At 45.6% G+C, this 15,439-nt stretch overlaps 1 protein-coding gene across 3 annotated transcripts in view; it reads left to right on the forward strand.

Annotated features, from left to right (window-relative positions):
- The window catches only part of ptk2ba (protein tyrosine kinase 2 beta, a), a 155,910-nt gene that overhangs the window by 58,883 nt on the left and 81,588 nt on the right, over positions 1–15,439 (forward strand). For all 3 annotated transcript variants that reach the window (XM_059648789.1, XM_059648790.1, XM_059648791.1), the window contains exons 2-3: positions 8,175–8,353; positions 15,050–15,137. In XM_059648789.1, the coding sequence (XP_059504772.1) occupies positions 8,175–8,353; positions 15,050–15,137 (267 nt within the window). The remainder of the gene's footprint in view (positions 1–8,174; positions 8,354–15,049; positions 15,138–15,439) is intronic.

Genomic DNA, 15,439 nt, shown 5'->3' on the forward strand with positions numbered 1-15,439 from the left:
AGTATTCCAAGTATTTCTGTTACGACAGTGCCATGAACTTACTTATAACTTAGAGAGAATATCAATATCAGAAGACACAGAATTAAGGTGGATCAATAGAGTCAGCGGATAGGGGACACAGTTTCAAAATGAGGGGTCTCCCATTTAAGGTAGAGATGAGCAGGAATATTTTCTCTCAGAAATTGCACATATTTGAAACCCTCTTCCTCAGAAAATGGTGTAGGTGCAAAGTTTTTATGGCATAGGTGGATAAATTCTTGAGAAATAGGGTTGTAAAAGATGACAAGAGGTTAGTGGAAATGTGGACTTGAGATCACTATCAGATCAACCATGATCTTTTCTTTTCCTAATCATTTGTGGAACATGGGTGACTGGCTGGCCAGCATTTCTTGCCCATCCCCAGTTGCCCTTGAGAAGGTAGTAGTGAGCTGTCTTCTTGAACCACTGCAGTCTACCTGCTGTAGGTTTACCCATGATGTCATTAGGTAGGAAATTCCAGAATTTTGACCCAGTGACAGTGAAGGAACAGTGATCTATTTCCAAGTCAGGATGGTGAGTAGCTTCAAAGTTAACTCGCAGCGGTGGTGTTCCCATATGTCTGCTGCCCTTGTCCTTCTAGGCAGAGGTAGCCTTGGGTTTGGAAGGTGCTGTCTGAAGATCTTTGGCGTATTTCTGCAGCGAATATTGTAGATAGTACACACTGCTGCTACTGAGCATCGGTGGTGTTGGAGTGAATGCTTGTGGATGTAGTGCCAATCAAGCGGCTGCTTCGTCCTGGATGGTGTCAAGCTTCTTGAGTGCTGTTCAATCCAAGCAAGTAGGAAGTATTCCATCATACTCCTGACTTGTGCCTTGTAGATGGTGGACAGGCTTTGGGAAGTTAGGAGATGAGTTTATCCTCGATTTTTCCCTTCTTAATCAATCCCTTGGTCCTCCTCTGGTGACTTCTGAACGGATTCCAGCTCTTTTGTTTTTTCTTGCCAATTTGAATGTCCCTTTTTTTGCATCTAATACTATCCCGAGCTTCCTTCATAAGCCCTGGTTTGGCCAATGTTCTCTTTACACTCTTGTGCAAGACAGGAATAAGCAATTTTTGTAGTTCGCCCATTCATTCTTTGAACGTTTGGCATTGCCTATCTGTTGTCATTCCTTTCAATCAGATTTCCTAATCATAGCCAACTCATGTCTTATACAATTGTAGTTTCCCTTATAGAGATTCAGGACCCCTGTCTCAGAATTAACTACCTCATTCTCCATCTTGATGAAGAATTTTATCATATTATGGCCACTGATCTCCAAGGGCCTCCCACAACTACATTACCAAATATGCCTATCGCGTTGCGTAATACCCAATCTAAGACGGCCTGTTCTCTAATTGCTTCATCCAAAAAAACAATCCCGTACACATTTTAGGAATTTCTCCTCTCCAGTACTGCAGCTAATTTGATTTGTTCAATCTACATGCAAATTAATGTCATCTTTAAATACAGATGTTCCTTTACTGGATGCATCTCTGATTTCCTGTTTAATACCATTCTGAAGATCATCTCTATAGTTTGATAGTCCTGGATACCTCCCCCACTGAGATAACAAAAGTGTGGGGGCTGGATGAACACAGCAGGCCAAGCAGCATCTCAGGAGCACAAAAGCTGACGTTTTCGGGCCTAGACCCTTCATCAGCAAAGGGGGATGGGGAGAGGGTTTCTGAAATAAAATAGGGAGAGAGGGGAGATGGATCGAAGGTGGATAGTGGAGAAGGTAGGTGGAGAGGAGACAGGCAAGTTAAAGGGGCGGGGATGGAGCCAGTAGAGTTGAGTATAGGTGGGGGAGGTAGGAAGAAGATAGGTCAGTCCGGGGAGGACGGAGAAGTCAAGGGGGCACGATGAGGTTAGCAGGTAGGAAATTGAGGTGCGGCTTGAGGTGGGAGGAGGGGATAGGACTGGACATGGAAGCCTGCCTCATTGTAGGTTACGTGGAACAGTCCCCTCTTCCGTAACCTACACAGGCCCCTAAACCCCAACTCTTCCTCCGTTACATTGATGACCGTATTGGCGCCGCCTCGTGCTCCCAAGAGGAGCTCGAACAGTTTCATCCACATCACCAACACCTTCCACCCCAACCTCAAGTTCACCTGGACCATCTCCAAGACATCCCTCACCTTCCCTGACCTCTCTGTCTTCATCTCCGGCAAACCAGCTAGTAAACTGATGTCCATTTCAAGCCCACCGACTCCCACAGCTACTGAGAATACACCTCCTCCCCACCCACCTTCCTGCAAAAAATGCCATCCCCTATTTCCCAATTCTTTCTCCTCCACCACATCTGCTCCCAGGATGAAGCATTCCACTCCCATATATCCCCAGATGTCCCTTGTTCTTCAAGAACAGCAAACAGCTCCCCCCCCCCCCCCCCCCCCCCCCCACCGCAGTGGTCGAGAACGCCCTTGGACCGTGTTCTCCCGCATTTCCTGCACCCCGCCCCCGCAATAACTGCCAAAAGAGAATTCCCCCTCGTCCTCACACACCACCCCCACCAACCTCCGGATACAACGCATCATCCTCCAAACACTTCCGCCATCTACAATCCAAACCTCACCACCCAAGACATTTTTTCCATCCCCACCCCTTGTCTGCCTTCCACAGAGACCACTCACTCTTTTTCGTGACTCCCTTGTCCACTCCACACTCCCCCTCCAACCCCACCACACTCGGCACCTTCCACTGCAACTACAGAAAGTGCTACACTTGCCTCCCATATCTCCTCCCTCACCCCCCATCCCAGGCCCCAAGATGACTTTCCACATCAAGCAAATGTTTCACCTGCACATCGGCCAATGTGGTATACCGTATCGGCTGTACCTGGTGTGGGCTACCTCTACATTGGGGAAAACCAAGCAGAGGCTTGGGGACCGCCTTGCAGAAACACCCATGCTTGGTTCGCAATAAAACAACTGCACCTCCCAGTCACGAACCATTTTTAACTCCCCCTCCCATTCCTTAGACGACATGTCCATCCTGGGCTTCCTGCAGTGCCACAATGATGCCACCTGAAGGTTGCAGGAAACAGCAAACTCATATTTCCACTTGGGAATCCTGCAACCCAAATGGTATCAATGTGGGACTTCACCAGCTTCAAAGTCTCCCCTCCCCCCACTGCATCCTAAAAACCAGCCCAGCTCATCCCCCGCCTCCCTAAACCTGTTCTTCCCTCTCACCTATCCCCTCCTCCCACCTCAAGCCTGCACCTCCATTTCCTATCTACTAACCTCATCCTGCCCCCCTTGACCTGTCTGCCCTCCCCGGACTGACCTATCCCCTCCCTACCTTCCCATCTATCTTCTCCTCTATCTATCTTCAGTCCGCCCTCCCCCCTCTCCTATTTTATTCCAGAAAAACCCTCTCCTCATCCCCCTTTTCTGATGAAGGGTCCTTGGCCCCAAAATGTCAGCTTTTGTGCTCCTAAGATGTTGCTTGGCCTGCCTGTGTTCATCCAGCTCCACACTTTTGCTATCTCGGATTCTCCAGCATCTGCAGTTCCCATTATCTCTGAAACACCCCCACTGATGTTTTTTGTCCCTTCGTAGTTCGCAATTCCATTGATACAGATTCTACACTGAATCTAATTTATTTTACTTATGTCCTCTTTAACTAGTAATTCAACTCCACTACCTTTTCCTTTTTGTACGTCTTTCCCAAATACTAAAATATCCCTCGATGTTTCGCGTTCCATCCCTGGTCACCTGATTAATGTATCCACATTATTTGGAATGGGACAAACAGGAGTAGAAAAGATATTGAGAGATTTGGAAACGAATGCGAAAAATGGAGCTGGGGGCAATCAGCCACGAGCTAACTGAAATGATGGAGTAGGTTTGAGGAGCCAAAATCCCTTCCTCCTGTCCTCTCTGAAGAAAATTTTCCAGATTGACCTTCATGGCCATTAAAAAGGCGCTGAAGGCTCAGGCCCTGAAGAAGGTGCTTCATGAAAGTTTGTTTATTAAAGTGTTTCAAAATGAGCTTCATTTTTAATCAGGGTCAATGTTTTCCTCCCCAGGTCAGTGATGGTGCTCTCCCAGGAAACCTGAAGTTTGGAAAAATGACAGGTGACCAAAAATCCTTTGGGACACGTGGAGAGATGCCACGACCCAGGCCCCTGTGCAATTCAGTCTGAGAGTGCCAAGGAGGGGGGGACGACAAAGATCCTTAAAGTCTGCTTCTGCAGCAAACACCAGCATCAACCTGGGAAAAAAAACTTCAAGTTAGTCAAATGCAAACTATGCGACAGAAAATCAGGGTGAGGCACAATAACCGGTTTCTCTGACAAAGATTGACAAACACAGTGCTTCAACAGAGATTAAATTACTCTGAGAGGACCGAGCAAGCTGTAAACTCCGATACCTGCAGAGGGAAGACAGTTGGACCACCCTCCCACCCTCTCCCCACTCCCCCCTTGGCAGCTTTTTCATTTCTTTATTCATTCACAGGATGCAGCTGTCGCTAGCTGGGCAGCATAGAAACATAGAAACAGTACAGCACAGAAACAGGCCCTTCAGCCCATGATGTTTGTGGCCGACCATTGATCCTCATGTATGCACCCTCAAATTTTCTGTGACCATATGCACGTCCAGCAGTCTCTTAAATGTCCCCCAATGACCTTGCTTCCACAACTGCCTGCTGGCAAACACATTCCATGCTCTCACAACTCTCTGTGTAAAGAAACCCACCTCTGACATCCCCTCTATACTTTCCTCCAACCAGCTTAAAAACTATGACCCCTTGTGCTAGCCATTTCTGCCCTAGGAAATAGTCTCTGGCTATTCAACTCTATCTATGCCTCTAATTATCTTGTATACCTCAATTAGGTCCCCCTCTCCTCCTCCTTTTCTCCAATGAAAAAAAGTCCGAGCTCAATCAAACCTTTCTTCATAAGATAAAGCCCTCCAGTCCAGGCAGCATCCTGGTAAAACCTCCTCTGAACCCTCTCCAAAGCATCCACATCTTTTCCTATAATAGGGTGGACCAGAACTGGACGCAGTATTCCAAGTGCGGTCCTAACCAAAGTTTTTATAGAGCTGCAACAAGAATCTCACGACTCTTAAACTCAATCCTCCTGCTAATGAAAAACCAAAAACACCATATGCTTTTCTTAACAACCCTGTCCACTTGAGTGGTCATTTTTAAGGGATCTATGTATCTGCACACCAAGATCCCTCTGTTTCCTCCACACTGCCAAGAATCCTATCCTTAATCCTGTACTCAGCTTTCAAATTCGACCTTCTAAAATGTATCACCTCGCATTTATCCAGGTTGAACTCCATCTGCCACCTCTCAGCCCATCTCTGCATCCTGTCAATGTCCCCACTGCAGTCTACAACAGCCCCTCTATACTGTCAACGACACCTCCAACCTTTGTGTCATCTGCAAAACTTGCTAACCCATCCTTCAATCCCCTCATCCACATCATCAATAAAAATTACAAAACAGTAGAGGCCCCAAGGACAGAGCCCTGTGGATCCCCACTCACCACTGACTTCCAGGCAGAATATTTTTCTTCTACTACCACTCGCTGTCTTCTGTTGGCCAGCCAATTCTGTATCCAGGCAGCTAAGTTTCCCCCTGTATCCCATTCCTCCTGATCTTCTGAATGAGGCCCTACCATGGGGAAACCTTATCAAAAGCCTTGCTGAAGTCCCGTATTCGCTACATCCACAGCTCGACCCTCATCAACTTTTCTAGTCACATCCTCAAAGAACTCGATAAGGTTTGTGAGGCATGACTTGCCCCCTCACAAAGCCGTACTGACTGCATTTAATCAAGCCATGCTTTTCCAGATGGTCATAAAATCCTATCCCTCAGAATCCTTTCTAACACCTTGCAGGACTACAGACGTGAGACTTACTGGTCTGTAATTGCCAAGGATTTTCCCTATTTCCCTTTCTTGAAGAGAGGAATTACATTTGCCCTCTCTCCAGTCCCTCAGGTATGACTCCAATGGAGAGCGAGGATGCAAAGATCTTTGCAAGTGGCAAAGCAATTGCATTTCTCGCTTCCCAAAGCAGCCAAGGACAGATCTGCTCCGGGCCTGGCGACTTGTCAATCTTAATGTTTGACAAAATTTTCAGCACATCAGCTTCTTCTACCTCTATCCATTCCAGCATGCACACATGTTCTTCAAAGGTTTCATTTACTACAAAGTTTGTTTCTTTCGTAAAGACAGAAGCAAAAAACTCATTTAGGGCTTCCCCTACCTCCTCAGACTCCACACACAAGTTCCCTATGCTATCCCTGATCGGCCCTACTCTTTCTTTGACCGTTCTCTTATTCCTCACATGTTTATTTTCTTTCCTGAAAATATTCAGTACTTGCTGCCCACAACATTCGGTGGCTGAGAATTGCCAAGATTCAATACCCTCTGAGTAAAGATATCTCTCCAGGACCTTTAATTTTGGGACCTCCATAACTGGTCCCAAATCCTTAAGAATCTGAATCCCTCCCCCCTACCATCGCTCCAACCACACACTCATTCAGCCTGCTCTCCTTGTCCTCATCTTATTAGCATGTGGCACTGGGAGTAATCCTGAAATTGTTCCCTTTAAGGTCCTAGCTTCAACATATTTCCTCGTTCCCCCATATTCTGCTCGCAGGACTCCATCCTTCTTTCTACCCATGTTGCTGGTACCAACATGGACCACAACAGTCTGGCTGTTTGCTTTCTGTTCAGCTACTCAGTGACATCCTTGACCCTGGCACTAAGGAGCCGACATAGCCGACCTGCAGCCTCAGAACCGTTTTTCTGTGCCCTTTATGATAGACTTCCCATTGACCATTGCCCCCACACGCTTTCTTTCTGCCCCGACACGGTAAGAATGACAGATCTTGTTCGCTCTTTGATATTCACCAACCCATATTGGATTTCATGATGACTCACAGGTTTGCAGTTAGTTACTGAGTAACAATTTACTCGTTGACTTTAACTCGTTAAAAAGGCCACGGTAAAATTTGATTGTATTGTTTCTGCACATAACCTTGTAAAATCATTTCTATGACAGGGGTAGAGCTAGACTTATCCTGAAACAGCAATGAACCAACACACAAAATGTAAGGGAATGTTTTGGTGCATTGCTCATTACAGACGGATATCATTGCACTGTCAATGAAGGTTAACAGTCTCTCCACAGCACATTTCTGACACATTTACGTTCCCTGTATGGTTTGGAGTATAAAACAAAAGCCTTTCCCCTGAAGGGGCTGTTATTGTGAAACTTGTGAAACTTTCATAAGATCCATCAACTGATTGGCGCTCAGAGCCTGAGTTTGAGAAGGGTGTCACTCGAAGCCTTTGTGGGTGAGAACATGAAGCACATTGAAAGAAAATGTGAGATTCTGTAGCAAAGGTTCTTATCCACAGTTAGAATGGATGAATCTCAATTTAACCAATGGTAGACTTTAAAAAAAAACTTCTGCCTTGTCGTATTAGGAACCTACTGATGCAGCTGTGTCATTTTTCAAACATTCACTTGTGGGATGCTGGTGTCGATGGCATGCCCCTTGGAGACACAGTCCTAACACAGCTTGTTTACATTGCAGCCCAGTTGTTCTGTCTGTGGAGAGACCTAGTTTCAGTTATCTGTGATGAAGATGGGCAACATTTGTAAAATTCTTCCTTTGACCTGTCAGGAAGAAACGCTGATGAAGGTTTTATGACAGTCCTGACTCTGGCACCAGGGAGGCAACACACCATCCTAGAGGCTGGTCTGTAGCTTCTCTGTTCCCTGAACTAAGAAACCCCTGATTGTGACCGCTCTTGCCCTCTTCCTGCTCCTCTCCTGTGCAGTGAGCCACCCATGGCATCATGGATGTAGCTTTTGCTGCAGTCTTCACTGATCAACTTCATCAACTTCACTGATATCCAAAATGGAAAAGTGATTTGCAAGTAGGATCGCTTTGTGAGTCAACTCTCCCTCTCACCAAACGCCCTCCTCACCCAACTCACCAACATCGCTCTCTCTCTCTGTCTCACTTCTCACCACACCCCCCCCCAACTCTGAAATGATGAAAGCTGGTTTCTCTCCGTCTGGATGGATTACTGTTTATTATGAGACAGACGAGCCCGGTGGTGCTTTGTTGTCAGTAATTATTGTGTGTAATGACTTTACTCCTCTCCTTTCAATACAGGAGATTATTAACACGATACTGGACAGTGGGAGAGTGGGACCCAGTATCATTTTTAAGAGCTGCTATGGACTCAGATTGAAGCATCTGAAGTCAGATGAAATATACTGGCTACACCCTGACCTTACTGTCCATGAGGTCCTGACTAAATATGAGAGTCTGCACCATGAAGCTGAATGGAGGTATTACCATTTGCTACAGTCTGGATTCTCTCATTCGCTTTTGTGTGACAATCAGCACATCAGAGAAAAAGTACTGAGTATATTTAATTTGTACACATTTGGAGAACTTTGGCTGAACTGTCTGGTCTAGGGATGTCATGAGAAGCCTCCACACTCTGTCCCTGTGAATGAGGTTAAAAGGATTTTCTCCTACCCTCCTGCTCATCTTCTGATCATGGTTGTTAGTGCAGTCATCTCCCTCAACTCCTGGAGCAAATTCCAATCTGGATCTCATTTCCAGTATCTGGCATTCTAACCCTAAAGCTCCCTACACTCCTAAACCCCTCGGTTAGATTCCAGACTGTAACTCGCTCCCAGATACCTGTTATTCTTTATGTAAACCACTCTGAATTGCTCAATTAGACTCAACTCTGTAAATCACTCCTGGGTATCTGTTATTCTACATAGAATCTGCCCTGCACCCCTTGAATAGATTCCAGTTTAGAATCCCAGTAGTATGGAAGCAGGCAGTTTGGTCCAAAGGGTCCACACCAACCCTCCAAAGTGCCACCCACCCAGATCCCTCACCCCAACCCTATCCCTAACTCTACATCTTTCATGGCTAATCTATGTAGCCAAAGAATCCATGAACACTGCGGGCAATTTCCCATGACCAGTCCAACTAACCAGCACACCTTTGGGCTGTGGGAGGAAACCCATGCAGACACAGGAAGAATGTGCAACTCCACACAGACAGTCGCCAGAGGGTGGAATTGAACCCAGGTCCCTGGAGCTGGGAGACAGCCGTGATGACCACCGAGCCACCTGAGTCTGTAACTCACTCCTAGGTATTTCTTAGTCTACACACTAAACCACCCCAAACCCCATGATTAGTTTTCAGGCTGTAATTCAGTCTATACATAAACCAAACCCCCAAAACCTCTCTCCACCTGAATCCTTGCTACAACTATATAAAACATTGCTGGAAAAGCTCACCAGATCTGACAACATCTGTGAGGAAAAGATCTGTTAACTTCCTCTGTTCTGATGAAGGGTCACCAGGCCTGAAATATTAACTCTGATTCTTTATTTTGTTCCTGACTTACAGTATCTGCCAATCTTTTGGATTTTATATAAAGCATTGGCCAGGCCACGTCCGCAGTACCGTGTGCCCACACTGTAGGAAGGATGTGGCTACACTGGAGGGGCTGCAGAGGAGATTCACCAGGATGTTGCCTGGGATGAAAAGTCTCCATTATGAGGAGAATTTTGATAGGCTGCATTGTTTTCCCTGGAACAGAGGAACCTGAGGGATTTCTGATTTGAAGTACACTAAATTATGAGAGACATTGACAGGGTAGATCGTGAGACTCTTTTGTCCATGGCAGACTAGCCTACGACCAGAGGGCATAGGTTTAAGTGAGGTTCCCTTTAGAAGTTGGCATCATCGGAACAGATATGATAGAGACAGTGGAACTGGGAGAGAGGAGTAGTGTCATTACAGGAAGCAGGTGTGAGGATATACAGTGAAAGTAACTGTGTGGGAGTCGTTGAGTTTATAGTGAATGATGTTGGCCAGCCTACTCCCAGAAATGGAAACAGCTGTGTTGAAGAAGTGAAGACAGGAGTCAGAGATGAACCAGATAAAAGTGGAAATTGGAAGCAAAATTGATAAACTTTTCCAATTCCAGATGAGAGAGGAAAATAGCACCTATGATGTCATCAATATACCGGAAAAAGAATATGTGGGTCAGGGCCGGAGTAGGACTGGAGCAAGGAATGTTCCCTCTGCTCCACGAGGAGACAGGCATAACTGGGGTCCATGCAGGTACCAGTTGCCCACCCTGTGATCTGATGAATGGGCTGATGCAGCTAAAAGGCCAGAGGGAGAAGTCCAGGTGGAGGGAGATTGTTGGAGGTGTGCAAAGGGGTCTGTGGGACAAGGAGAGGGTCCCTGTCCAACAAATTGGTCATGGACACAGAGACAAAGAGTTCAACATCATATCATACCCAAAATTCATTGAGATGGAAATTCAGAGGGATAAAACTGAGCCCATTGCTGAATACTGAACATAAAGGATCAGAAGGAATCGTGAAAATAATGAAAGGAGGTGGGATTGGGTGAGGGGATGGTAGGAAGCTTCCAGAGGGCTGTGGGTACTTCTGAAATGTTGCATGTTGTGTGCCGTAATGCCCAAAGGAGAAAAAAAATGTTTTCTTGGCAGAATGTCTCATGAGCCGGAGGATAATGTGGAACTGGGCGCAGTGTAGCTCTGAGCCAGCATACAGCTGTACTGATGGAGAGGGAGGTCAAGCGTGTGCATATGGTGATGCATGGCAAGAAACTCCTAACTCACTCTGACCTGGCTATTCAGTTATTTGGGCTATGGGTTCAGGTTTAAATTAAATAGTGGGGGCAGGGGAACGGGTTCAGCTCCATGGAAAATTATGGAAAAAGTTAAAGTGAAGGCGATTAATGTTTACAGATCAGGTGGCAGGACAGAGAATATGGAAAGGATTAGGAATCTAACTTCAAACACAGCAGATAAGGAGACAACTATGAGAAGGGGAACAGTCAATGCAGGAGTGAGGGTGCTGTACTTAATTACACACAGTATCCGAAACAAGGTAAATGAGCTTGTGGTGCAAATTCAAATTGCCAGGTCCAACATTATGGGTATCACAGAAATGTGGTTCCATTGGGATCAGGGCTGAGAACTAAATATCCAAGGATACACATCCTATCAAAAGGACAGAGGGGGTGGTGTTGCCTTGTTAGTAAGAAATGAAATTAAATTGATGGCAAGAAACGACATAGGGTCATAAAGTATAAAATCTGTGGGGGTAGAGTTGGAGAACAGTAAAGGACAAAATACCTGATGGGAGTTACGTACAGGCCTCCTAGCAGTAATCAGAATGTGGGGAAGAGAATAAATCAGGAGATAGGAAAGGCATGTAAGAAAAGCACCCTTACAGTAATCATAGGGGTCTTCAATATGCAGATGGGCTGGGAAAATCAAATTGGTAGCAGATCCCAAGAAAATGAGATGTGTTTTTTTTTGGAGCAGCTTGTGGTGGAGCCCACCAGGGAACAAGGTAGTTTTGGGCTTTAGTAATGTGTAATGTGGCAGACTTGCTTAGTGAGCTGAAGGTGAGGGAACCCTGAGGGGGCGGTGACCGTACAATGATAGAGATCCCCCCTTGATTTGAGTGGGAGAAGCTGGAATCAGGTGTAACGGTATCACAATTGAGTAATAGTAACTGCAAAGACATGGGGGAGGAGCTGGCCAGAGTTGATTGAAAGGGAGGACCCTAGCAGGGAAGATGTTGGGGCAGCAATGGCAGGAGTTTCAGGGGGTAATTTGGGAGGCACAGCAGAAAGAACATATTCAGGGGAGGATGAGGTAACCGAGGCTGACAGGGAAATCAGGAACAGCATAAAAACAAATGGAGAAGATTAGAGTAAGGCCACAGGATTGGGAACCCTTTAAAACCAGCAGAGGACATCTTAAAAAAAACAGCGAGGAGGAGAAGATGAAATAAAAGGGTAAGGTAGCTAGTGATACACAAGAAAATTGCAAGAGTTTTTTTTCAATTGATGAAGGTAAGGATGAGGCAAGAGTGGACACTGGAACCACTGGAAAATGAGGCTGTAGGAGCAGTAATGGGGAACTAGAAATGGTAGAGGAACTGAACAGGTACTTTGCATCAGTTTTCACAAAGGAACAACCAAAAACATACCAGAACTTCAAGAGAGTCAGGTGATTTAAAAGCAAATGGACCTATTAGCAATAGACATCATGGTGCTGTGGGGACAAGGTTATGCCTCACTAACTTGCTTGAGTTTTTTGAGGTGGTGATGAAGATGATTGATGAGGGAAAGTGGTTGATGCTGTCTACATGGACTTCACTGAAGCCTTTGACAATGTCCGTCATGGCAGTGGGTACAAAACATGAAGTCACATGGTATTAGGGTGAGCTGGCAAGATGGATACAGAACTGACTTAGCCAAAGAAGACAGAGATAGTGGTGGAAGGATTCTTTTCAGAATGGAGGGTTGTGACTAGTGGTGTCCCACAGAGATCAGTGCTGGCACCTCTGCTGTTCAAGGTCTATGTAGATGATTTGGAGGAAAATGTAGTTGGTCCAATCAATACATTTGCAGAGAATACGAAGATTGGTGGAGTTGCAGATAATGAGGAGGACTGTCAGACGATGGAGCAGAATATAGGTTAGTTGGAGGCATGGGCAGAAAAATGGCAGATGGAGTTTAATCCAGACAAATGTGAGGTGATGTATTTTGGAAGGTCAAGTACCGGTGCATATTATACAGTGAATTGACATGCAGAGGTACGCAGGACCACAGATCACTGAAGGTGGCAATACAGGTAGATAAGGTAGAAAAAAAGACTTATGACATGCTTACCCTCGTCGAAGGAGCATTGAGTATAAGGATAGACAAGTTATGCTGCAGATTTATGGAACTTTAGTTCAGCCGCACTTGGAATACTGTGTACAGTTCTGGTCACTACACTACCAGAAGGATGTGGATGCTTTGGTGATGATACAGTAAAGGTTTCCCAGGATGTTGCCTCGTACAGGGGATTTTAGCTATGAAGAAAGGTTGGGTAGACTGGGTTTGTTTTCACTGGAATGCAGAAGGGTGAGGGGTGACCAGATAGAAATTTATAAGGTTGTGAAGGGCACGGATAGAGTGGAAAGTATGAGGTTTTTTTTCCCCAGGGTGGAGGGGTCAATTACTAGGGGGACACTGGTTCAAGGTGCCAGGAAGGATGTTTAAAAGAGATGAGTGAGGCACGTTTTTCACACACAGGGTGGTGAGTGCCTGGAATATGCTGCCAGAGGGGGTGTTAGAAGTCAATACAATAGCAGTATTCAAGAAGCGCTTGGACAAACACACAAATGGGAGGGGAATAGAGGGATGTAGATCCTGTAAGTGAAGGCAGTTTGAGGACAGAAGGTCAAAATGTACTGGTACAGGCTTGAAGGGCCGAAGGGCCTGTTTCTGTGCTATATTGCACGTTGTTTGAGGGGGCAGAGGCTAGTGTGTGGCCATCACTAACAGGAAGGTGCAGGGGGAGCTGAAAGGTCTCAGGGTGGATAAATCACCCGAACTGGACGGACAATACCCCAGGATTCTGAAGGAGGTAACTGAGGAGATTGTGGAGACATTGGTGGGAATCTTTCAGGAATCACTAGGGTCCAGAGGACTGTAAAGTGGCTTAAGTAACCCTTCTGATCAAGAAGGGGATGAGGCAGAATACCAGAAATTATTAGTTGTTAGCCTGAGCTCAGTTATTGGTAAGATTTCTTCAGCCCATTATTCAGGAAGTAATTTTGGAATACTTACAAGTACATGATAAAACAGGACACAGTCAGCATGGCTTCATCAAGGGGAGGTCATTCCTGACAAATCTGTTAGAATCCTTTGAGAACTAATGAGTAAGTTGGACAAAGGAGAGCCAGTGGATGTGATTTATTTGGACTTTTCAGAAGGCCCTTGACATGGTTCAGGACAGGGAGCTGAATCCTGGATTCCAACAAAACCTGCACCTCATTATCCTAACAATGACCATGCTGAGTTCCTAACTTCCATTCCAGAGGCTGATGAGAATATGGAATTTCCTGCCACTAGGAATGCTAGACCTGAATAGATCTGTACTCAATGGCGTTCAGAAGGATGAGGGAGGAATGTGACTGAAACTTACAGAATACTGGGAGGCCTGGATAGAGTGAATATGGGCAAGGTGTTTCTGCTAGTAGGAGACACTAGGACTTGAGGGCACAGCCTCCAGTTGAGGGGATGAGATGAGGAGGAATTTTTTCAGCCAGATGTTGGTGAATCCATGGGACTCATTGCAGCAGAGGGCCATGGAGGCTGAGCCATTGAGTGTGGCTAAGACAGAGACAGATAAGTTCTTGATTACTCTAGGGATCAAAGGTTACAGGGCGGAGGCACGTGAATGGGCTTGAGAAACATATTCACCATGATTAAATGGTGAAGTCAACTCAATGGCCTGAATGGTGAAGTATGTAATGTCCAGAGATTTTTTTCTTTCAGAGACTAGTACTCTGAGAAATTCTTTAATCCAGAGAGCTGTGAAGGCTGGATTGTTCAGTATATTCAGGGCTGAGATGGAGAGATTTTTAACAGGAAGGGAATCAAAGGTTATGGGGAAAAGACAAGAAAGTGGAGTTGAGGATTATCAGATCAGCCGTGATCTCACTGAATGGGAAACAGACTCAATGTGCTGATTTGTCTAAGATAACAAAGTGTGGAGCTGGATGAACACAGCAAGCCAAGCAGCATCTCAGGAGCACAAAAGCTGACATTTCGGGCCTAGACCCTTCATCAGAAAAGGGGAAGAAGAAGTGGGTTCTGAAATAAATAAGGAGGTGTGAGGAGGCGGATCTACCTATCTACCTATTTATTTCAGAACCATCTCCCCATCCCCCTTTTCTGAAGAAGAGTCTAGGCCCAAAACATCAGCTTTTGTGCTCCTAAAATGCTGCTTGGCCTGCTGTGTTCATCCAGCTCCACACTTTGTTATCTCGGATTCTCCAGCATCTGCAGTTCCCATTATCTCCAGGGCTTATTTGTCTACTTTTGTTTCTTTGTCTTATCGTCAAGAAATTAACAATAAATCTATTCTTAATCGAATTTAAAGGAAAACCTCGGTTTGGAATTTCTTGCAGGTACGACCTGAGGATTCGTTTCCTTCCTAAAGACATCATGGAGAGTTTCAAACAAGACCGAACCACTCTGTTGTGTTATTATCAGCAGGTCAGTGAGCATCCCTCTGTGTGCAATCCTCTGCCTCTCACCTTTGGCACATTACAGGCAAACCGGCACACCACACTGCAAGCTAGATATTCAGGAGAATGTGACAAGGACAGGCAGGCAGGAGGGAATGTGTACATTGTTGATACAGTGTGCAATATGTATAATGGCAAAAAATGGTCTTGGATTGAAAGGCATAACATCAGTCAGGGTGAAGGTAAGAAACAATATGGGATAAGAAGTGATTGGTGCAAGTAATCTGTAGGCCACTAACAGGAGTAGAATCTAGAGGAACAAGGGCAGCA

The sequence above is a fragment of the Stegostoma tigrinum genome, chromosome 9 (assembly GCF_030684315.1).
Source record: "Stegostoma tigrinum isolate sSteTig4 chromosome 9, sSteTig4.hap1, whole genome shotgun sequence".
NCBI lineage: Eukaryota > Metazoa > Chordata > Chondrichthyes > Orectolobiformes > Stegostomatidae > Stegostoma > Stegostoma tigrinum.